This window comes from Pholis gunnellus, assembly GCF_910591455.1.
Source record: "Pholis gunnellus genome assembly, chromosome: 3".
In the NCBI taxonomy this organism is placed as follows: domain Eukaryota; kingdom Metazoa; phylum Chordata; class Actinopteri; order Perciformes; family Pholidae; genus Pholis; species Pholis gunnellus.
In genome coordinates this window covers 24,959,447-24,982,861 of record NC_136529.1, presented here as the reverse complement: position 1 = coordinate 24,982,861, position 23,415 = coordinate 24,959,447, and the positions used below count along the sequence as shown (strand labels likewise).

The 23,415-nt window shown below is 42.1% G+C and overlaps 3 protein-coding genes across 3 annotated transcripts in view; 2 read left to right on the top strand and 1 right to left on the bottom strand.

Moving 5' to 3' along the window:
* Positions 1–4,154, bottom strand: part of cenpp (centromere protein P) — a 75,336-nt gene extending 71,182 nt beyond the window's left edge. The window contains exons 1-5 of the mRNA XM_079185301.1: positions 4,125–4,154; positions 3,009–3,167; positions 2,661–2,815; positions 2,105–2,193; positions 288–376 (exon numbers count right to left, since the gene is read on the bottom strand). Of these exons, the coding sequence (XP_079041427.1) occupies positions 288–376; positions 2,105–2,193; positions 2,661–2,815; positions 3,009–3,163 (488 nt within the window). The 5' untranslated portion in view covers positions 3,164–3,167; positions 4,125–4,154. The remainder of the gene's footprint in view (positions 1–287; positions 377–2,104; positions 2,194–2,660; positions 2,816–3,008; positions 3,168–4,124) is intronic.
* A 446-nt stretch (positions 4,155–4,600) lies between these two features.
* Positions 4,601–14,859, top strand: nol8 (nucleolar protein 8). The gene is made up of 18 exons (XM_079184739.1): positions 4,601–4,662; positions 5,719–5,860; positions 6,109–6,171; positions 6,394–6,472; positions 6,999–7,155; positions 7,320–7,618; positions 7,811–8,088; positions 8,382–9,604; positions 9,823–10,017; positions 10,153–10,278; positions 10,461–10,551; positions 11,256–11,394; positions 11,487–11,570; positions 12,415–12,752; positions 12,837–12,990; positions 13,476–13,537; positions 13,636–13,718; positions 14,304–14,859. Exons 2-18 carry the CDS (start codon positions 5,740–5,742, stop codon positions 14,361–14,363), a joined length of 3,552 nt encoding a protein of 1,183 aa, XP_079040865.1. The 5' UTR covers positions 4,601–4,662; positions 5,719–5,739; the 3' UTR covers positions 14,364–14,859.
* Positions 14,860–15,559: 700 nt separating this feature from the next.
* On the top strand, positions 15,560–20,818 carry gpr37l1a (G protein-coupled receptor 37 like 1a; the record flags this gene model as incomplete). Its single annotated transcript, XM_079156621.1, has 2 exons — positions 15,560–16,165; positions 19,751–20,818. The coding sequence occupies 2 exons, from the start codon at positions 15,560–15,562 to the stop codon at positions 20,816–20,818; spliced, it is 1,674 nt and encodes a 557-aa protein (XP_079012747.1).
* Positions 20,819–23,415: the final 2,597 nt, after the last annotated feature.

Below are 23,415 nucleotides of genomic sequence, written 5' to 3'. Positions count from 1 at the left end.
TTTAATTCTTGTTTGTAAAAACTATTCTTGTGAAGTTTTGGATTTACGGGTATAATGGGGCGGGGTGGGGTGGAACATTTTACAACTGTAATAATTTGAATGATGCAGCTGTCTAATGCATGTATACGTTGTTTCCTACGCGGCAAACGTACAGTGGGTTTAATGGAAAACCAATACAATTGCTAAACAAAAGAAAGTGGATTCTGATTCCAGATTAATGCGACACCTCACAGACAGAAGAAGGGTGATTGGTCAGTTTAACATCAATCTGCATCATCAGTTCTTACCCGGACAGGAAACTGCTGAAGTTCTGCAGGTCGCTGGTGTCCATCACCACGTTCAGCTCACTGATCGTCCTCTCACATCTTGAACCCTCCTGCAGGACAAACGCACAATCAATGACTCAGAGTCACTTCATCAGTGCAGTGAAATCAAGCCTGTGTGTGTGTACATGATCTGCACATGATCTGCACATGATCTGAGAAGAGAAGACAGCAGAGGGAGCAGGAAGAGACAAGAAATTCAGAGCTGCCGATTCACCGTTGCATGTGGGTAAATTAAGTGCAACAAAAACATAGTTGAATGAACTTTATAAGCCGGTTTTAAGCAGGTTTTATTGTTTGCCGTATCTAAAAAAGAAACACTGACAAAACATGTTTTCGGTTACTGTAAGTTGTACTAGCTCACAGTTTGTCACAATGTAAAAAGCAAGTATTAATCAAACTATAATAAAGAGTAAGAGGAGAGTGTTTGTTTACAGCAAGTCAAGATTTCAGAGCAGAAACAATAGAATTAATTTGAATGACACTTCTTCAATGAAACCAGCTGTTGTGCTGGTTGATCCAGTCACAATGAAAACCAGAAGACTTCTGGACCGACATGAATAATACAGAATCTCCTAACAATACAATTACAATTACTCTTGACTCTTTACATTTACAGTACCAGCTGATGTCAAAGGGTGGTTAAAATGCGCCTCCAACAGGCCTGGAGGTAAAGCTGCATTTTCGAACCTCAAAACTTTTTTTGGTAAAAAAACTTAAATACTGAAAGTTGGCATCAAAGGTCTGATCATATTTTTAAAACAATTTATGTTTTGATCAGATAGTTCCTGATTCAAATCATGTTTCCAGTTTCGTATTTTATCTAGCGATCATGTAATTAAAAGAGTTTTGCAGAAAAACATGTTTATATTTCTCAGAATAAGGTACGGATCAAATGATCGTTACTGAAACTTGAGCATCATATTTCAAAGGATTTCACAGCTCTATCCAGAGAAAAGGTTTTGACAAACATCTCTTTTACATGAACACTAAGAGGCGACATGTAAAATGTAGAATTGAGACACTTCTCTAATATTAAGTCACTTAGTGGATACTGGCCATAAAATAAATAACATTTTTAAAAGAGTGCTTTTACTTTGAAGAGGTGACATTTAAACCTAAAATGTGATACGTTTTTTTGTTTTTTATTTGCTTATCTGGTCGGGTCAGTGCACAATAATAAAACATTCCTGTAAATGAGCCAGAGTTAGCCAAACGGCTATTTTTCATCTGTAGTTCCGATTGTTACTATTGGCATGACTTTACCTTATAGCAGCTCTCACTGTACTTTCCCTCTGAGGCCGTTTGGAGGATTTGATGACATTTAAGACCTCACAGTGATTCTTTTTTATTGTTTTGCATGTCTGACAGCTGCTGCTGAGGTCTGAGTTGAGCTACTTAAATCTCAAGTGTGCCATTGCCATTAGATTAAAGATGAAACTGAGATGTAATTTGTGATCCACTAGCTTCGACCACAGTGAACACGATCCCTGCAGTGTATAAACCGCCTGGTAGAAATGAACCGGTGACCGAAGCTCCAGACCTCCATCAGTGAACCACTGAACACAGGCCTCTGTCACCCTCTGCTGGCTGGATGCATTATCAGCATTCATTCTGTTAAGTGTGTTACAGGAACCTTTTTAAACTTCCTTTTGTCCCTCTTTTCAGAGGCTAAAAGCTACAATCCATCAACTCCTTGGTGAGGGGACGAATGGTGGCCATTAGTTGAAGAGAGACTCTCTGTCTCTTCAACTAATTATTGAAACAATTAAATGACTCACCTTGACCTCAGACAGCTGGAACTCCACCTGGAAGACCAGTTCAGAGCAGTGACCTGATATACAGAGCTCCTGGACCAGCTTTCTGCCGCCTAGTACACACACCACACACACCACACACACACACACACACACACACACACACACACACACACACACACACACACACACACACACACACACACACACACACACACACACACACACACACACACACACACACACACACACACACACACACACACACCAGTGTAAGTACATTATTACACTACGAGGGACCCACGTTTCTTGGCCCATTACTGCTGCCAACTGTCGATCAGTGAAATAGTGTGAAACCACCAGGATGTGATTCACTCTTGGTAATGATTTTTGATGTGTGGCTATGATAATATTACGCATGGGAACAAGGTACTAAACTGTAGTAATGCTATAATAAATAGTATAGTCTAGTAAATAATGGGAATAATATCCTGTGCATGTAGCTGTGCTCCTGGTTATTTTCCTGATTCATTGATTAATCATTTAGTCTATAACACATCAGAGAACACTGTGCTCTTACTGCTTTGCAGAGTCTTTGTGGTGCAGCTGTTCAGACTGATGCCATTCCTCTGTGTCTGTAGCTTCAGATCCTCCTCCAGCTCCTCCACCTCCTCCTTCAGCCTGGACAGCACCTTCTCCTTCTCATCTCCTCGTCTCTGTCCACACATACACGACCTGTGGAGACGGACAACAAACTGTCCAGTGACTCTTATGATAGCCCACGTGCCTTTGTAATGCCCAGGTTTACTTAAAAGTAAGCAGGAAGACTAGTTTTTAAGATGTACAGTTGTATGTGGGGTAATGCTACAGGTTAAACAGTGAAAGATGGTGTTAGAGAGATTTAAACATGAATAAAAACGACACTCACATGGCATCCTGCATCTGTCCTCTGAAGTCAAACGTTATGTCCTTGAGGTCGTCCTTCTGTTGGCGCTGCAACGCTGAAACTTCAGCCTGAAGAAGCTCAATCTGAGCCTCCAGCACCGTCACCTCCTCCATGTTCTCTTCACTGATCTTCTCCATCACCCTGAAGGACAAACAAACATTTGGAAGTTTCAATGGGTGAAGAGGGCAGTGGGGGGGGCAATGGGGGGAGTATTCAGATTATTTACCTCAGTAGTAATACCACAGTGTATGAATACTAAGTATTAGCATCAAAATGTACTGAAAGTACCATAAGTAAAATGGCCCATTTCAGAAAAGTCTATCACTGGATAATAATAAGTGATGAATTAATGTGTCATAAATGTTGAAGCTGGAAAAGTTGGAGCTAATTTCAAATACTTTATATGCTGCTGGGAATCTTAATCTTTAACAAAATACATAATAATCTATTAGTTGATTTATATTCTTTATTAATAATCAGAATCTGCAAAGTAACTTAAATTGTAAAATAAATTCGGTCGAGTAGAAAGTAGAGGAGTGGAAGTACAAAGTGACATAAAACGGAAATACTAAAAACAAAGTAGTAGCTCAAAATTGCATTTAAGTACAGTAGTTTATTTACGTTCCAGCACAGGTCTGACGATAAGTTAAACGTGTTTAACGTCACAGTCCTGTACACATCCTTCTTATATAGTCTCAGGTACACAGGTGTTTTCAGTTACTCTTGATTAGACTTCTTCTCGGGACTTTGTTGAGGTATCAACTCATTTGGTGACATCTTCCTGAGTTTAACGGTAGCTTTATTAAACCTGTTAAAGTTAAATAAATAACACGTTTATACCTCTTATGTTTGAAGAAGACTTGTGACTTAATAAATTCCCTTCTACCTGAGAAGAGGTCTAAACAACCAGAATAACTGAAAACACTAGCGTTAGTTAACTAACATTATGCTGACTTTAACAACAAAATAAATTGCCCTTGGTGAAGTTAGACCAACTGTCATGTCTAACGTTAGGTTACCGTATTATTCTTCGTTATAATCGACTTATTTAAATAAAAGTAAGTTAAAAGATCTGTATTAAACACTTATGTCCATTACCTGGATGATTCTTCTTCTCTCTGACAACCAAAACAGTTTGGAGTCTCGCGCCCTCTGGACTCTCCCACTTTCCACATGTTGGAAGGGGGTTGGAATGAACTATTTCTGTGAAGAAGGGTCAGACTGCGTGGCTCTCTTTCAATACAAATACGGCAAATGTTTAGATATAAGGATTATAAAAGTACACTTGTTACATTTGTATGTATTATTGTTAATAGGTAAATAAATAAAAAGCTGTAAATTATGAGACACCCCTCTACATGTAACGTCGTATCTGTAACAGCTGTGACGGTCCAGAATGATTACGGCGGTTTTGAGCAAATGGAGATTTATTTTTACATTTCTACACGGATAACCAAGATAATTAAATATTTCCATAAATTGTCGTACCGGCAAACGTTTTGCGTATTTGTTATTTTTTCCTAAAGCACAGCGGAACCATTCAGCTCTGCGGAAACAAGCGCGGAAGGTAAAGTCGGCAGGATTGCATTGCAGCCCCGGACAGAGTTAAAGGGAACACCACGTGGATACATGTGAGGTAAACATTTGTTTTGTCTTCTGTCTATATAAACGCAATCGGTAATTTGATCGTAATAACTGTATCAGCTCTGTTATAAGATATATTATTTAGAGGTATTAGTTTATTTAGACTCTGTGTGTAGTATGATTTTGCACGAGGACTGTCTCTGGCTGCTCACTGGCTGCTGGCTCACACTCACCTCACGTTAGCTCCACTAAACACACTGAGCTGCATGGAAACGTTCAACTCCACTACTCGTCGTTTGACTTACTTATTTTCCTCTTTATTTCGTAACCTGTCCACACAGGGGCTGTGGTTGTGATCATGTGGATCTTTTCTTGTTTAATTTGTGTCACTTCAAAATAATTAGGTCCACCTTGCTACAGCTAATGCAGTCTAACAAAAGCTCTGCAATTAACCATGAACGTTATAATGTTTTTTTATGTTAAAGAGGTTTGTTAATTCAACTGTATGGTCATTTAGTAGGATGTAGTTTGTGGTTTAATAATCATTTATAAACCTAAAGAGTGCAGATCCCTTCTAGCTGACAGAGAGAGAAACAACCTACACTCCTGCATAAGTGTTAGTGATGTTGATCAGAGCTGTCATCCGTAGGAATCAGTCCAAAAACCATAAATCAGAAGTAGAAACAGGTTGTTGTTTTTACCAAGTAGGTTTTGACATGGAAGGCATTAGCCATGGTATTTTAACTGTCACAATCAAATAGTAAGATAGAATAAGAAGGGAAAACAGTACTGCAAAAGTCAAGAATAATAGATCTAAAAATATATGTAAAGTATATCCGTTTTAAAATGTAAAAAGCGGCACTGTGTTTAAAATGAAGAGGGTGGAATGTGCAAAATATTGACCAAAGAATGTAATATATTCAGTTTTCACTGAGGCTGCAAATCATCAGAGTTGAGAACCTGAAGTAAAGTGAAACATTCTTTGTTGATCATTTAAGCTCAACATTGATCAATCAAATGTTTCTGACACTGTGTGTTCCTATAAAGTCAGCCCCTGTGCACGGTGCATTGATGAGTAACTGACCCCTGCTGTTTGTTGTCCGCACAGTGTTGTCGTGGAATCGGAGCTATGAAGCGGCTGTACATCGGTGGGTTGAGCCACTCGGTCACCCAGAAGGATCTGAAGGATCGATTTGGAAAGTTTGGAGATGTGGAGGACGTGGAGGTCCGGACCAGGAGGGACGACGAGGGTGAGACGTCCAAACACTCACTCAGACACTCGGACAGCCAGGATGATAATTAAAGTGTTTTATCCTCAAATTCCATGTAATCGTGTTTTTTTTAATGCTGTATTTAATGTTTTACACATTATAATATCTTAAACATGCTTAAGATATGTACATAAACCGCCAAGGTAGTTTCATCATTATTTAGTTGTTGTTTTTGAGATTCCTCAGTGACCAGTGCGTGTGTTCTGACTCTTGTTCTTCTCCTGCAGGTGTTCCTTATAAAACCTTCAGCTACATCAACATCAACATGTCAGACGCCGACCTGAAGAAATGTAAGTGAACTGAGCCAAACATCTGAACATGTCGTGTAGTATCATTCAGCCTTCAACAGGAGAAAACACCGTCAGTGTGAGGAGACAACACTCGTCATAGATCAGGTTTCTGTAAATTGATTCAAACAGGATGATTTGTTTTGTGTTACTTTCCTTTTAGCAGAACTGACATCAGAGCTTGTGTTGTCTCATCATGTTGACATCAGTGTGTTTCCTCTTCAGGTATGACGGTGCTGAACAAATCCAAATGGAAAGGAGGAACTCTGCAGATTGAAACAGCCAAGGAGAGTTTCCTGCACAGGTGCAGTTATGTTCACTTCACCATGAAAATCTTCTGACTGCAATAGGAAGTTCACATATTTTTAAATCAGGCAATTTTATTTTCATTGGGCTGCAACTAACAATTACTCTCAGTATCGACTAATCTGAGCTTTATTTTCACAGTGGTTATAAATCGTTTTTGTCTCTAAAATGTCTAAAAAAGTTGTTGCCTTAATTTCCTAGAGTCCAAGGAGACATCTTTAAAGTCGTTTTTTATCCAACCACTCGTTCAAAGCCTTGGCTTGATGATTGTTGCATGACAATATACACTCACTGTTGTGAATGTCAGGTTCTGATCAGCACCAAACTTAGGAAAGGGAAAAAGATTTATCTTTCCAAAATAGATCAGTAGTTCTGAGGGATTCATTGAAATAGATTACAGAAATTCTTGAGGGTAAAGTGTCTCCTTTCGGCTGCAGAGATTATATTAAGTCATAGGAACCACACACTGATAGTCTATGATGATTCTCGCTGATCCCGGTACGTTGGTGGTGTTTGTGTCTCAGACTGGCTGAGGAGCGGCAGACGGCGGAGGAGCAGCGCCTCCAGCAGCCTGAAGTGGAGGACGAGAGGCAGAAGATGCTGGACTCCCTGAGCAAAGCCGGCGTGGACAACTTCACCATGAAGGCCGCGGTGCCGGGGACCGAAATACCGGGACACGAGGTCTAGTCATCTCCTGCTTCCTGTTTCTGTGTAGACGTTACATCCAGTAGAGTCCAAGCTAAACTTCTTCTTTGCACAATTTAGGGTAATTTTATTTGTGTGATGTGCAGCAGCATGTGTGAGGCTGGAGGTGTTGACTGTCCTCTGGCTGCTCTGGTTTTCAGGACTGGGTCGTCAGTAAATTCGGGCGAGTCCTCCCCGTGCTGCAGCTCAAGTGTCAGAAAGGCAGCCGAGCTCGAACGCTGAAGTACGACCCGTCCAAATACAGCCACAACATCCGCAAGCTGGACCGGTCCACCGTAGAGCAGCACACGCCGGTCACCCAGCTCACCTGGGAGGAGCGGGGAGGAGACGATGACATCAGCAAGAAGAGGCGAGGAGAGTTCGCCCCGTATGAGCCGCCGAGATGCAAGAAGAGTCGGACGGACGTGGTCAAATCCCACAATGCTGAAGGCAGAGCCGGGTAAAGATGTCATGTTTTTACAGTCGTATCCATGAAAACATTCGATTTAATATAGAAACTGATGGATTTCTTTGGATCTGTCTTTTTTGATTCATCAGCCTCAAATATGTTTTGTCACAGATTGGTGAAGAACACTTTACTTATTAAGTATTTCTGTATTAAGGTTAACAGTAACTTGAGGTGTTTTATCAGCCCGTCTCCTCTTAGAGTTAAGACTGTTGACTCCGTCGATCACACCGAGGCTCGTCGGGTCACCAACGGAGACCAACCACCGACCAACCACAGGCTGACTCAGAGGACGACGCCACGTGTCACTGACTGGGGCATCGATTCAGACGAGGAAATCCGCAGAATGGTGACGGCCCAGAACACCTCCCATGCTGCGCTGCAGCAGCAGCAGCAGCAGCAGGAGGAGGAGGATCAGCTGGAAGTAGTCGGATTCGACTACTTGGTGAAGTCTGGGCGGAAAGGTAACGGACATGTTTCTGTTTTCTGAGGAACTTGAATTTGTAGAGGAGCTTCTGAAAAATCAGATACTTTGGCAAATGAAAAAAAAAATATATATATATATGTTGATAAACACTTTTTTTTAAGAATTCAAGGATAATTTAAGATTATAAAGGACCAACTCGTAGTTCTATGAAGGTTTGTGAATTTATTCCCTGAACCTCAGGATGTATCTGACGACTAGACAAAAAACTCTTTAAATAAGCTGTCAAAATGTGATAAATTGTGCAAAAACAGCTCTTCTTTGGGATTCCAGGAGGTCCAGACGAGAATGACTACGACTCCGCAGACACGGATGAACTCTTCGCCTCCAGGAAGCTTCCTCTTCCTCTTCCTCCACCGCAGGAGAGATCGACTCCACAAGCTCCAGCACAGCTCTCAGGAAACGACAGGAAGAGAAAGATGAAGAAGAAGAAAAGTACAGCTGGAGAGAAAGAGGACAATTCGTCAGGTGCTGAAGAAGAGGTCGCCTCCAGGAAACCGTCTGGTGAACACAGTTCTCAGAACCAGAGTAAGAAGATGAAAGTCCTCCCTGTAGTGAGTCTCCCTTCCTCAGAATCAGATGAAGAAGATGAAGATGAGGAGGAGTTAGAATCGGCTGATTGCAGCTCAGATTCTGACTATGAAGCCATGTTTTCTAACGTCACCCGTCTGGAGATCTCCCTGGCTGATCTCCAGAAGCTAGCTGAGGAATCCTCTGGACAGGAAACTAACCTCACGGCCGGCTCTTCTGAACGACCTGCACCCAAGAAAGGCACCACGCCGGAGGAGATCCTCGCCGCCATCATGGAGGACAGCAGCGACGACGAGGAGCAGCAGCAGCAGAAGAAGAAGAAGAAGAAGAAGAAGAAAACAAAAGTCGTCAAAGTGTCAATGCCGCTGCCCGCATTCCAGGGAACAAGAGCGCTGACCGAGGGATCAGGAACAGAGGGGAGACAGAAAGAGGAGGAAGCAGCAGCAGCTTCATCTTCATCCTCCAGCTTCTCCGAGGACGAGCAAGAAATAACTTTGACTAAAGATGCTGTGAAAGCAGCACCTCCCTCTACTCCTCACAGTGAGTCCTCCAGCGAGGAGGAGGAGAGAAAAGAAGAGGGGGGAAAGGAGAAGGTGGTGAAGAACATGGCTGAGACAGCTTCCTCCTCGAGCAGTGAAGAGGAGGAGGAGGAGGAGGAGAGGATGAAGGCCGATCAGACTGGTCTTACAGCTAAAGCTGCAGCTTCATCTTCATCATCCAGCTCCTCTGCCGAGGAAGACAAGCAAGACAATGCTCTCCCTGCTCCTCACAGTGAGTCCTCCAGTGAAGAAGAAGAGGAGGAGGAGGAGGAGGAGAAGCAGGCTCCTGCCCGGGTGCCGTTAGGAGCTAAAGAGGAAGAGGCGCGTCAGAGGAAGACCAACATGAGGAGGCTGGCTGCTGTCCAGCAGAGACAGAAAGAAGCTGAAGATCACAAGAAGCTCATCCAGGGAGCTCTGTCCAACCTGGTGGGTGTTCACCTGTGAACGGGTCTGGTTTAACCTCAGAGTTTAGTCCAGTCCTCTCCTCCTTAAAGGGCTGTTTGAGGGTTCAGATCTGGCCTTAAGGGGTTCAGGGTTAGTTTGGGGTTGAGGCTGTGGGGTCCGGATTGTGCCAATGGAAATATTTTAGACTTGATAATGTTTACTTCTCTCGTTAGCGCTCACACAGTATTTGTCTCCGTTAGGATGCTCCAAAGGCAGGAGCAGGGAAACACATCGTCTTTGGCTCTGATGATGATGATGATGATGATGAAGACGAGCAGCAGACGACCTCAGAGGTCACGACGCCAAAGAAGACGCTGTTCCAGGACGGCCAATCAGAGGACGAGACCACAGGTGATGAGGCAGCAGTCAGTGAGAAGGAAACAACCAAAGGAAAGGTGAGTGAGGAGGTCCTGCTATTGTTATTTAGTTTAGAATCTGTAACATTTTGTAAATATATTTTTTTATTTATTCATTTAAAATGAATCAAAGTGTTATGAAACCTTAAATCAGCTGTGTGTGTGCGCGGTCAGGTGCGTGTGAAGCCGTCCGTCCCTCAGCTGTTTGGCGGCAGCGAGGATGAGGAGGATGGTGATGAAGAGAAGGATGGCAGCAGGTTTGATGTCAGGCCTCAGTTTGAAGGTCGAGTGGGACAGAAGGTGAGAAAAGAGTGTATATAAAAGTGTGTATATATATGTTTATATACGTTTATATTTTACACACATATATATAGAGATATATAGATATACATATACATACTGCTCCGTAAGCTTAAATAAATAAGCTTAAATATTCATTTTATTCAAATGCAAACCCATAATTGTGTGTGTGCGATGTCCAGCTGATGGCGCTTCAGTCTCGCTTCGGGACAGACGAGCGATTTCGAATGGACTCTCGCTTCCTGGATGAAGAGGAGGAAGAGGAGGAGTCAGGTGAGGCTGTGGGGGGGGTTCAGTGTCTGTAGAACAGCAGGTCAAAGACAGCGATGACGTTTCTTTACTTCCAAGTATCGTTAACGTTCGCTAACTTTACTTCCGGAAACATAAAGTTACTGGTGATGCTGATTAGTGCGACGGGTCAAACAAGATCATTTTGGTGGAGGATGCAATTCAACCAATCAGGAGGACTCAATGTGTGACTGCACAGATGCATTCAGGCGGTAGACTTCACGTTAAAACAGTAATTAGCTTATCGGTCCATTCGCCCGTCTTGCACATTGATTAGTTTAACTCATTGACGTATTTTAATATTTTTTAATATTTAAGTATTTTTGTCGTAGTTTTCGTTTTTTTAAAGTTATTTTTATTTCATTTTTTATCTTGTTTTGTTTTGAAAATGAATTCTGGAGCCTGTCACAATATACAGTTTGTTTGGTAGATAAAAGGTTGTTAAAATCTAAAGGACGTCAAACAGGAACCTTTGTCCATGCAAGAAAATGAACCTTCATCACATATGAAGGGAGGGAGAGATGTTTTGTTCAGTTGTATTTTAATACTGCTGATTTGAACCGGTACGATGCTGTACGGTTTCATGCTCGCTCACTTCACTGTTTATTTACGTCTGAGGCCCGTTGGTGTGAAATGCTGTTCGTCCTGCTTCTTCTTCCTGGTGAATAACGCGACTGTTTGTGATTCAGAGAAGAAGAAGAGCGTGACCGAGGAAGAGGCGGCTCTGGAGGAGGAGAGGAAGAAGAACCTGACGATCTTGCAGAGCGTCCTCGGCAGCAGCCAACAAACGCACAGCGGCAAGACGGCCGTCAAGGCCAAGACCTTCAGGTCCGCCACGTGAACTCTCACACATTCAGTCTGACGGGAACGTTTTATATTTAATAGAGAATTAATAAATAAATCTAAATGTGTGTTTGCAGAGACGTCTCAGCGCTGCATTACGACCCGAGCAGAGAGGAACACGCTGCGTTTGAGACCAAAACAGATGAAACCAAGAAGGAAAGGTACGAACACAAACTATGAACTCATCCATTGATTCTGGATCAGCACCGTTATTGATCTTATTAACCAGATTACATATTGGCTCGACTTCACCGATCCACATTAAAGGTTAAGACAATATTCTATGTTTTTGTTGTTGTTAACGAACCCCATGAAATGACTTCTCGGCCCCGTCTGTGGCACTCAAACTTAATCTAAGAAATGCTTAGTCATTTCCTAAAACAGGTGGATGGATAGATACTTTATTACTGTAGTTTCTGTAGTTTATTACTGTAGTTTGTAGCACATTGTACTCCAACAGGAGGAAGTAGAGAACATGTTGGGCTCTATTCATTTGACAGGTTTTGACGTAAGAAAAGTACGGAATAGAAAAGACAAACAAAGTCGTTTTGACTGTCCTGCATCGATATTTATACTTTATTATAATAATATTAGTATTAGAACTGAAATGCTTCATCAACGCAGTACTCTTTAAATATATATTGTAAAATGAGAGAAAAGAATTCCTTTGTAATATTGGGTACATTTTGCAGAATGAATTGCCAAAAACCTCAATTTAATCCATTCTCCAGTGATTCTAGAACACAATCAAATGTAAGAAAAAAACTTCTCGAACTAAATATGTTTAAAAAAAGATACTGAACAATAATGATGAATGCAGGAGCAGCAAAGAGCCCTCAACAGAATGAAAGAGTAAAGAGAACAAGTTGTACATAATTAACTGATTTAAAGTTGATCGTGTCATTTCATATTAAAGTATTCATCCAGTCAAACTGTATCATGTCCCCCGTCATCAGCTCTAAATGTTCTCCAGTAAAACGGTCATGTGATCTGTCGTCTTCACAGCAAGGCGGCCAGGAGGAAGAAGAGGGAGGAGGCCCAGAAGCTTCCGGAGGTCTCTAAGGAGATCTACTACGACGTGTCCGGCGACCTGAAGGCCGTGTTCGGTCAGACGAAGGAGGACGACGACGTCGCCGCTGCCGGAGGAGGAGACGAGGAGACGAACTGGGACCGAGAGGAAGAGGCGGAAAAAGAGGGAGGAGGAGGAGGAGGAAAAAAGGAAGAACAGCCGACCCTGCAGTCGTCTCTCCTCTCAGCTGATCCCGGAGCAGAGAACGAGGAGGCGTCCGGATTCAAATTCTCCTTCTTTGAGGACGACACAGAAACAGGAAGTGGAGAGACGGGTAGGTTACACGTCAGACGTTTATCTCACACTCTCAGATGGAAGATTTGGGTTTCCTAATTATTTTTTAAAATGTCTCTTCCAGCGGAGTACAAAGTAGAGAGCATCCAGTCACCAAAGGTCTCATGGCAAAAAGACCTGCGCTTCCAAGACAGCAGCTCAGATGAGGAAGAGGAGGAGGAGGAGGAGCAGCAAGAGGAAGAGGAGGAGCAAAGCAACGTCACCGCTAAAACCACAGAGTGAGAACAATGAAGATTAAATTAAAGTTAATTCAATCAAACAAGTTTTAGTTTATTTGCACAATTTAAAAAAATGCACAAACATAACGGAGATGAATAGTATCACATAAGGATACTTTAAATAAGCTCCTTCTGAGCTTATTTAAAGCCTAAATAATGTCATATTTTACAATGTTATTAACATATTTTTACAAGGTATATTATGACTTGATCACATCTACAGTCAAAGTCTTTACTAGGACTCTAAATAACAACTGATCGATCATTATTGATTAGTCTGCCGAGTATTTTCAGAATGTATCTATTAGTTGTTTGTCTATAAAATGTCAGAAAATTGGGAAGATTATGAGTTATAATTTCCCAAAGCCCGTCTTCAAATTCCTTGTTTTATCAGCAAACTGTACGAAACCAACAAAAAAATTAAATTGAACATAATTTATAATTTTAGTTGAACTCAAATGTCTTCTGTGTCTGTCTGTCCACAGAGAGGAGACGCCTTCAAAGACGGATCGCTTCTTCTTCTACCTTGGTGACAGCAGACTGACGGGTAGGATGAAAAGAATATTAAAACACATTTTTATGGGATTAATTTAAATGTTCCTCTGAAGTTGATGAGCTTTTCTTCTGCGTCTTTTCCTCCATCAGAGGGTCCCAAGTTGTTCTGTCGTCCCTCTCAGCTGGAGGAGCAGAGGGAGCAGTGGGAGGAGAGGAGGAGCGAGCTCAGACAGGTACGCTGAAGATCTACAGACGCTAACAAAATATGTTTGAGGGACTTCTTGCTAAACAGTTTAGAGTTTGTCGGTCATTTTTATCACGGAGTAGATTTTGGTGTGTAGTTTTCATTTTGACGGCAGTTCTTCGCCTTTTTATGGAAGAAAAAACAGTAATTATGTGCAGCAGACCAACAACATATCTGGTGTTTGCTCTTTGACCTGTGAGTATAAGGAGATGTCCCATTCTTCCTTGACCACTTCTCCTTCTAGTAAGCTACTAGTTCACGGTGTTGATGATCCGTGTTTCCTCCCTCCCTCGGTCATTCTCCAATACCTCTGGTGAAACCTTGCTACGCTAAGCTAGCAGTCAAACATAGAGTTACTTCCATATTAGTTGGTAAAAGGAATTTACAGATTCTTCCACACATTCACTAATCTAAATACACATATATGGTTTAAGAAACAGTTTTTCAACTCTCATTATCACAATATTTCCCTTTTTGTATGTGTTAAAGAAAATGAATGCTTAATATCGACCTCGAGCTGAGAGGAGGCCTGAACTGAATAAAGATATTTATGCTTTTCTGTCTGTTTCCACAGGAGTACCGCAAAAAACACAAGGACGCCAGGAGGAAGCTGAGGTCCTCCATGAAGTGCTGAGGATTATGGGAGATGAAGTCTCTGTTCCAGTTCACTGGTCTGGATTTCAGAATCAGGAGCTGACAGATTATTTCTCCTCTCTTGGTGCCGTTTTGTGCACCAGACTGATTTCAACCGTCAGCAGGAGGGACACCACATGGCAGCTGAAGACATCGAGTGAAAGTTCAAGATCATCGAAGTATCACATTTATTTTTTGCTGTCGGCCCATCTTGTTTGGTTTTCTGGTTAGTTGCTTTGGAAATAAACATACAGCACACAATACAACATCAGCAGCCAATCACAGCCTCAGAGGAACAAACCTGTTATTAAATAAATCTACAAATAAGCAAACTGAATGGTCTAATTAATAAGAAATATGTGCCTTACCAATTAAATAAAGACAGTTTTGGTCTTCCATACTTCCATCTCCTAAACTAATTAGACTTAAAGTGTATGATTGTTGTGTTCTGATGACTCCTCGTCTCATTGTGGGCTTTAGTTCTTGCCTCAGTGTCTCTTCGCTCTGTGAAATAAAGTGAAATTATTGTTTTGTGACATTCAAATATGAAGAAGCTTTCAGTTTGTGGGAATTCACTCAGTGTACAGCTCCATGAAAGCTAAAACTAATGCAGTTTAAATGAAACTAATCCTATCTTGATACACTTTATGATCATTTTGGAGGCTTTACTTTGTGGGGCTGTTGAATTCACTTTAATCATTAAATATTGTTTTAACATACGTACTGTTTATTTAAAAGCAAGTGTCGCCCAGATCCCAGAAATATCTGAATTTCAATGTATTTAATAATTTCTTCTCGGCATTATCTAGTCAAAATTACGGACAAAAAAAGTTAACATTTTGCATCAATCAAGCCCAGACTGTTTTATGCAATTAAGTGTTGATGCAAGTAGTTTAAAAAAAAAAAGAAAAGTCTTATTTTTAAACATGTTTTTCTTTTATTTTGAAATGTACAACCGGAAGCGCCGTGTTGTATTCAGACTTGATACACAATGATGAACAACAAGTGTTTTATAGGGACCAGACTAAACTTCTGCATCAGGACCGGACGGAGGTGGGACAGGGAGAAACTCTTTTATGGACTTTTATTTTTTAATTCCAGGAGTCTTGTGTTTGTTGCTGCACATGTCTGTGAAAGAGAGATATAACACGGACTTGTTATATTCAATTATATTTATTTAGTTCAAAAAGAAAGAAAATGAGACCGGTTTTGTTTATTTTGCTTCTCTGTCTGCGGGCCGCGGAGCTCCGTCACACCGCCGCTCTGGAGACGCAGCGGTCGGAGGATGCTGGACCGTTGGCTGTAGGGACACTGGAGTCTTTCTCCCCGGACAGGACGTCTCTTGACCGGGATGAAAGTTCAAGAGTCGCCCGAGGAGCCAACGATGGAGATTTCAGGAAAAGAGACCCCAACTCACCGAGCGGTTACGAGCCTCCGCGACGGTACGACGGTTACTTCACGACCACGCAGCGGTTACCCGCCTCTACGCGGCCGGGTAACGGCTCGTCACCGCCGGGGCTCCTCAACCCGCTGTTCCCGGTAACGGACGGCTCCTACTGGGCGTACGCGATCATGCTGCTGGCGCTCGTGCTGTTCGCGGCGGGCATCGTCGGGAACCTCGCGCTCATGTGCACCGTGTGGCACAACTTCTACCTGAAGAGCGCGTGGAACTGCATCCTCGCGGGGCTGGCGTTCTGCGACTTCCTCGTGCTGTTCTTCTGCCTGCCCGTGGTCGTCTTCCACGAGCTCACCATGAAGAGGTTGCTAGGAGACCTGTCCTGCCGGCTCGTGCCTTATCTGGAGGTGAGGAGGATGAAGTTGAATGTTTATAACATTTTATTTTAAGGTTAATTTCCTGAAATTCTACTTTGACGAAAAATGATAAAGGAACAGAAAACATATTGTAGAATTATTTAGGTATTTTATTGTTTTAATCTTTAATACCTTTAATAATCGCCTAACGTTATTATATACTTTCCCTGTGTTTAAAACGGAATAAAATAAAATACAAAATAATTATAAGATATGAATACAAACAACTTACCCAGGTGATATTTAAAACATTTAATCAAATTAATTTCTTTATAGGATTGACAAGATTTTAAAAAAATATGCATCTTTTATTTTTTACTTCCGGTCAACACGTTTGTAAATCGGTGCTTGAGGTAAACAACCTATAGTAACAGTACTATAACTAGGTACTAGTTACTATAACTAGAGTGTTTTTAAAAGGATTTATATTCCAGTGGTGTTTCTGATCAATCTATTGATTTATATTTTGATTCTGTTGGATAAACTGTGGAGAAAAACAGTTTAAAACGTCCATCATAGTTTCATAGGTGACTTTAAATGTCTTTGTTTTTTGCAACCAAAAGTACAAAACCCGAAAATATTCAGCTTTCAACAATATAAACAAGAGAAAAGCAGCAAATACTCACATTGTCGAAAGTGCAACCAGTTGAATAAAGTAAGCGATTAGTCAATTACAGACAAATTGCTTTAGCTTTTAATCAATGATTTATTTTAGTATTGATAACCACGAGTTAAATTGCTACTAAAAGTCTTGAAATGTTCTTTATGTAGGCTCCAGCCCTGCAGGCAAAGAGATGTCAAACAAGTTAAACACTTAAAACAAGTTACTTAATGTGATGATGATAGTTAATCAACCCCCCAAGTCTGCCGTCACTCTATCAGTGCTGTCTTTACACCCCATGTTAGACTCATTGTAAATGTTTTCCAACTTAATGAAGAGACACCAGGGCTGTGATGAATGGCCTGTTTGTAGTTTCAGACTCAGAGCACTCTTTGCTTTCAACAGACGTGCTGTTATGGACTGTTTGCTCTCTTCAGTTGTTATGAACCATCATGAAGCGACTCTTCTTCCTCAGCTCACAGAGTCAAACAATGGAGCACAGAGTTGTAGTTCTCAGGGTCTGGATGTTTATTTACAGGTTAAAACTACAGATGTATAGCTTATTTTAGGGCCCAGTGCTTCTGCAGGAATTAGATTTAGGATTTAGCCTTGAGAAGACCTGAACACGACGTTGAGACTAGGGGTGCAACTAAGGATGATTTTTAAGATTTTTTTATTGATTATTGAGACAATTCTTTTTTCAATTAATCAATGAATTGTTTTGGTCTATTAATTGTCAGAAATTAGTCAAATCCAGCGTTCCTTAAGGCCCTACAGCACATTTTCTAATTGCTTGTTTTCTTCAAGCAATTTACAAAAAGATAAGGTGTGATTCATCGATTACCAAAATTGTTGCTGGTTATATATATATATATACATATATATATATATATATATATATATATATGTATACTGCCTACTCTAACTGCTTCACATGTTCATATTTAATGCTGTATCTTAGTGTATGATATCAACCCCTTACTGTTTATTTATTTATACCTTTATAATTGTGTTTAATGCTGAACTGCATTTCGTTGTCTCAGTACTCTGTGCAATTACAATGAAGTTGTATCTAAACTAACCTATACAATTTCATAAAATAGTGAAAAATAGTCTGTCAGAGTCGAAGGTCACATCTTCAGATGTTTAGTTAAAAAAAAAAATCAGATTGTAACATAAAACAGAGAAAAGCAGTACATCTTCATGTTTGAGATCTGAAAAGTAGAACATCAAAGTATTTGTTATTTATCTTTCTGTCAATTGGCTCTTCTGCAGCTCTGAATATAATACTGACGTATCGCGGCCCCTTCTGTCCAAAGTGTTTTTAAGAAGTAATCTAGTAGTTTACCCTCACAGAGTATTAACGTGGAGCCTCTTGGTCACTTTGTTGGGTTTTCAGAGGCTTCTTCTGTCTCAGGGACAATATGGCCGACATGTGGAGTCCTTGTTTTTGGCCCTAAAGCAGCTCCAAATGTCCACAGAGCTTTAAATCACTGAAGTAGAGTTTTACTCATTTGTGAAAACAGCTTGTATGCAGCAGTCTCTAACAAGGTCAGACTGCTGGCCTCCTCTAGTTGTTGCCTCTGCTATTTTTATGCTAATGAGTGCTAATTAATTAACGTTCCTAAAGTGGTCTTTAGCAGCTTTAACCGCTTCCATTGAGACGGGTCTGAAGCGGGTCAGGCTGCCAGCTGCCCCTGTGCTCTGTTAGTTAAACTATTTTCATGCTAATTAGAGCTCTATGTTAATTATCTTCAGTTGTATCTGAACCGTTTGAGGTCATTAAGCACTCACAGAGGGAGGACAAGTCTCTGTAATGATAGTCTGTGTCTTGGGCCAAAACTACCGACATTAATGTGCACGAGGCACCAATAACTGTCCCCGGTCTGGAGGCAACAAGCTGTCACAACATAGTGCCTCTGTGTTCCCTCTGTGGCTCCTTTTATTCCCCCGTTTCTAAGCTTTTCTTACAGCCGGGTCTTGTTACTGTAGTTTGGGGCTAATTTGCCTGTAGGGCGGCATAACAAGGCAAAGGAAAGCCTTGAATCTGTTCTTTAAGCAACAAAACACCTTCCTGTCCCCAATTTAGACCGAAGTCTTGTTCTGTCTGAGGTCCTCCGTCTAACAGGTCACGTCTGACTGGAGCAGCAGACTGAATGAATGAATGAGAACAGAGTTTAAACCTGGAAGTAGCTCTGCGAAGCTCACATGCTTTAAAAAAATACTGCAAATGAGATGCTTTGAATTTTATTGTACTTTTTAAAAGCAGAGCTGGGTATCATTGGATATTTTTTATGCCAATACAGTAGCAGACTTTCAATGCTGCTACCAAAGATGCAGTATCACTTCTTTTTGTAGTTATTGGCCATTAAAAAGGGGGGCAGTTCCATGCTGGAACTAACTAACATTTACTGCAGACTTAACGGATGTTTGAATGTTCCTGTCTGCACAAGTTTCCTCCGCCGGTGCAAAGACATGCAGGTCAGGTAAATAGTAAATATTAAATAAACTGAACTTGTAGAGCTTTTCTAGTCTTTCCGACCACTCAGAGCGCTTTCACACTACATGTCATCATTCACCCGTTCACACCCTTTCATACACTGATGGCGGGGGCTACCATGCACGGTCCATCAGGATCTACCCAACATTCACACACATTCACACACATCAACATGCGACCAGCGGAGCCGGGGATCGAACCGCCGATCCTCTGAGTGAAGGACGACCCTGAGTCTGAAGCTCTGTGATTTCAGTAGACTCTAAATTTCCAACCCTGCGAAAGATAAAAGGGCATTGATAAAGGATTGTTGTAAGAATGACTTATTAACATGTCTAATTGCAGAACTAGATGAACCAGCACAGAGGATTTTTTTCTCAACCTGTTCTAATTATTGTCTTGTTCCAGATCTATGAAACCCTTTTGCTCCCCAACAAATGTGTGTCGTTAACCATCTCTCTGTCATGTTCCCTGTCAGGTGACCTCTCTGGGTGTGGCCACGTTCAGCCTCTGTGCCCTGAGCATCGATCGCTTCCATGCGGCCACCGGCCCCGGGCCCTTCCAGACGCCCAGGGTGGAGCCCTGCCAGTCCATCCTGTCCAAGCTGTCCGTCATCTGGATCGGCTCCATGGTGCTGGCCGCCCCCGAGCTGCTGCTGTGGCAGCTCCTCCAGCAAACCGTCAGCCTGCCGCCGACGCTCCCCGGTGACCGGCAGCAGAGCCGGCCGGGAGACTCGCTGATGGCCGCCTTTAGAGCGCGAACAGAATCGTTCAAGGTGGACGTCTGTGTCCGTGAGCCGTCCGTGGAGCTCCCCGAGGGCATCTACCCTCTGGTGCTGACCTACCACGAGGCCCGCATGTGGTGGATCTTCGGGTGCTACCTCTGCCTGCCGCTGCTCTTCACTCTGGCCTGCGACTTGGTGACGAGGCAAGTGTTGGCCCAGCGTCTGCCGCAGAAACCCGCCGGCGACAAGGTGACCGGCGTGTGCTCCTCCGCCTCCTCTTCCTCGTCCTCCTCGTCAAAGAAGAAGAAGAAGCAGCACACCAGAGAGCAGAGGCTGCGCTCCACCGTGGTGGCGCTGACCATCCTGTACGTCGTGTGCAACCTGCCGGAGAGCGTTTGTAACATCACGCTGGCGTACGTCTCCGTCCACGTGTCCGCCGCTCTTCCGGCTCTGACTCTTCCGGCTCTGAGCCTCATCGGACAGTTCCTGCTGTTTGCGCGTTGCTCTGCGACGCCGGTGTTGCTGCTGTGTCTGTGTCGCTCGCTAGGCCAGGCCTTCATGGACTGCTGCTGCTGCTGCTGCGAGGAGTGCCTCCCCGACGGCAACTCCTCCTCCTCGTCCTCCTCATCTGCCTCGACCGCCGCCACCTCCAACATGTCCTCGTCGCCGTCTCCGACCTCCCTTTCTCCGACCTCCCTGTCTCCGACCTCCCTGTCTCCCTACGGCAAAGACGAGACGACCAAGAGCCTGTTGGCGACAGAACCGACCGTATTCTGCGACCGGGCCAAAGACTCTTCGACAGCTATCGGGACGCCCTGCTGAGCTCCACAACTGCATTCAACCACAAGTTTATTACAACTTGGGTCTTATTTTTGTAGAATCATATCATTGTATCATTTTTATCCGTTCTAATAGTTTTATACTCACCGAGTTGATAGCGGAGATCTGGTGATTTCACTGAGAATAAATATGACGAGTCGGAGAAGCACCAGCAGACAGGTTGAGGACTAAAGTGTGTGGACTCCTCTGTCTCAGTCTGTTAGTCCTGGTTTAGTCTAGGACTCTTAGTCCCTTATGAAGGTAATATTTAAACTGATCGTGTCTGTCCCTCGTCCTATTTTCAACATGACTATGTGGAAAAAAACAGATCCATAAAGAAATGGTTTTCCCAGTTTGGTGTGGAAGATGGTCTGCAGTGAGTCCTGACCTCAACTTCATCCAACAAATTTGGGACGAACTGGAGCGCCGTCTGTGAGCCAGATGTGATGATCCATACTACCAGTGTTGGAGGAGGCTGTTACAGCAGCAGGTTAACGGCCACAGCTTGGGAGTCACATGTTGCTCTTGGGGTTTAATGGTTTGTCGGGTTCTTCCCACACTCTTGGTATCTAAACCACTTTATTTGGCCACATAAAACTGCTAACTGGTAAACACAGTAAGGTCAAAGATGGGTGTGTGAACCGTGATGGATGTTGACTCGTTTCCTCTTACAAATGGAGTTGGTTTAGCTAACAGATTTGTATCATACCCGTCTGATCGTCTCGTGTGTCTCGACGTGCATCTTCTCAGATCTCAGCTGTTGACTTGAGTGAGTACGATGTTATTATGACTGATAGAAAACCCAGGTTGTGATGGACTGTAATGATCCTTAGATCGAAGTCCGTATGAACTGTAGAGCCACTGCAGGAGCACAAACTTTTCTGAATAGAATTAGATGACTGTATACAATATTTGTTCTTTTGTAAGGGAGTTTAGTGTTGATGGTGTTATTGTAGTACTCATAATTATGAAACATGTTATAGATATGAATAATGCTCAAACAGGATGTTAGTTGTATCTGCTCTGAGTACTGTATGACACAGAAACACTGATTTGTTTTTTAATGGCTAAACTGAAAATAGACAGACTGAGACTTTTAGTCAGCAGACACTCAGACTGATGTGAACTTCTTGAACTTGATCAGTCACAAATGTCGAAGCTATGAGAAACGATGCAGTGTGAACTTTGACTTGTTTTGTATACCTTTTGCTTTAGTAAAGTTTAGATTTTCTTCTTTATCATCACCTGTCAGTGATTCCTGACACTGAGTGTGTTCTTTGAATGTCTGGTACACACGTTATGAACTGAGACAAGCAGCAGATGTTCACAGGTTCCACTAATAGGGCGAAAGAGTTTCATCTGCTGAACTCTGAAAGTGTTCTTTTTAATCCTCATTTTAAATGAACACTTTATGGTTGTTAGTTAGTGGGTTTTCTTCAGCAGCAGAATCACATCTTAAAACACAAGTCTGCTGATATTCTATATTTTCATTATTGTCAACAAATCCCATAAAAAGACCAAAAAAAATTATGAGATGATCAACTAACAACTATTGTCTGTGTATCCAAAGCCAGATAAATCTTCTTCCTCGGTGCCATCGAGCTCCATTGTTGTCCAGAAACTATTAAAAACACATTGATGATCCACACTGAGTGACTATGAACACACACTGTCGTTCATTTTGACCGTCCTGCTGCAGGAAATACTGTCTAGAGCGACAAATGTGTGTCAATCATCGACTGTATAAAATATGGACGTAGTCTCTGTATCAATCCACCGCTGAAAGTAGTCCCCAACTAATGCACTATTTACTTCTTTTTATGGTAACTTTTGCTAAGCTGCTGTTTTAGGAAATTATATTATATTTTTATAAATGAAACTATATTTTTGTGAGGTGTTTATAAAGATTTTTTGTCTTAAGTAAGAACCAATGAGCTTGGAGCAGAGAGCGACAGACAGTAGGGAAATACCACGCAGTTGGTTTTGTTCTGCATGTGGGATTTGTTGACAGTGAGAACTATAAAATAACTTCAGTCATATCCTGTTAGTTAGTTTCTGTGACTCCCACGAAAAAGAAAGAATCTCCTCAAAGTGTGACACCTGTTAAACTAAAGCGTAATACATGTTTTTACAAAAATCAGCGTTAAAAAAACAGCTTTTACTTTCTGCTGGATTCATGATGTAAAATATCAAATGTTCTCATAAAGCACTAGATTTAACTCTGCAGGCGTTCAGAGCCAGTTAGACTGAAAGAAAAGAAAGTCAAAGAGAAAAGTCACAAAGAGAAAACAATAGAGGAACATAACAATGGGGAGAGAAGTTTTTTCTCCAAACAGAAAGGAAAAGAGAGAGAGAGGGAACAGAAGAGTTTCCTGTTAGTGGACAGTTCCACATGTTCCTAAACCTTCACGTTTTCGGTGAACATGCGATCACTTTCTGAGAATCCTGATGTGAATTCATTTTATATAATAAAAATAGAGCGATGGCGGATGTTTCCTCTGATCTCCGCTGGGAGGAATGCAGCAGCGCTCTCGACACCCACTGGAGGAGAAAGCTGTTCACGCCTGACTGTGATGCTCCTTTTTAGTCATTATTCAATT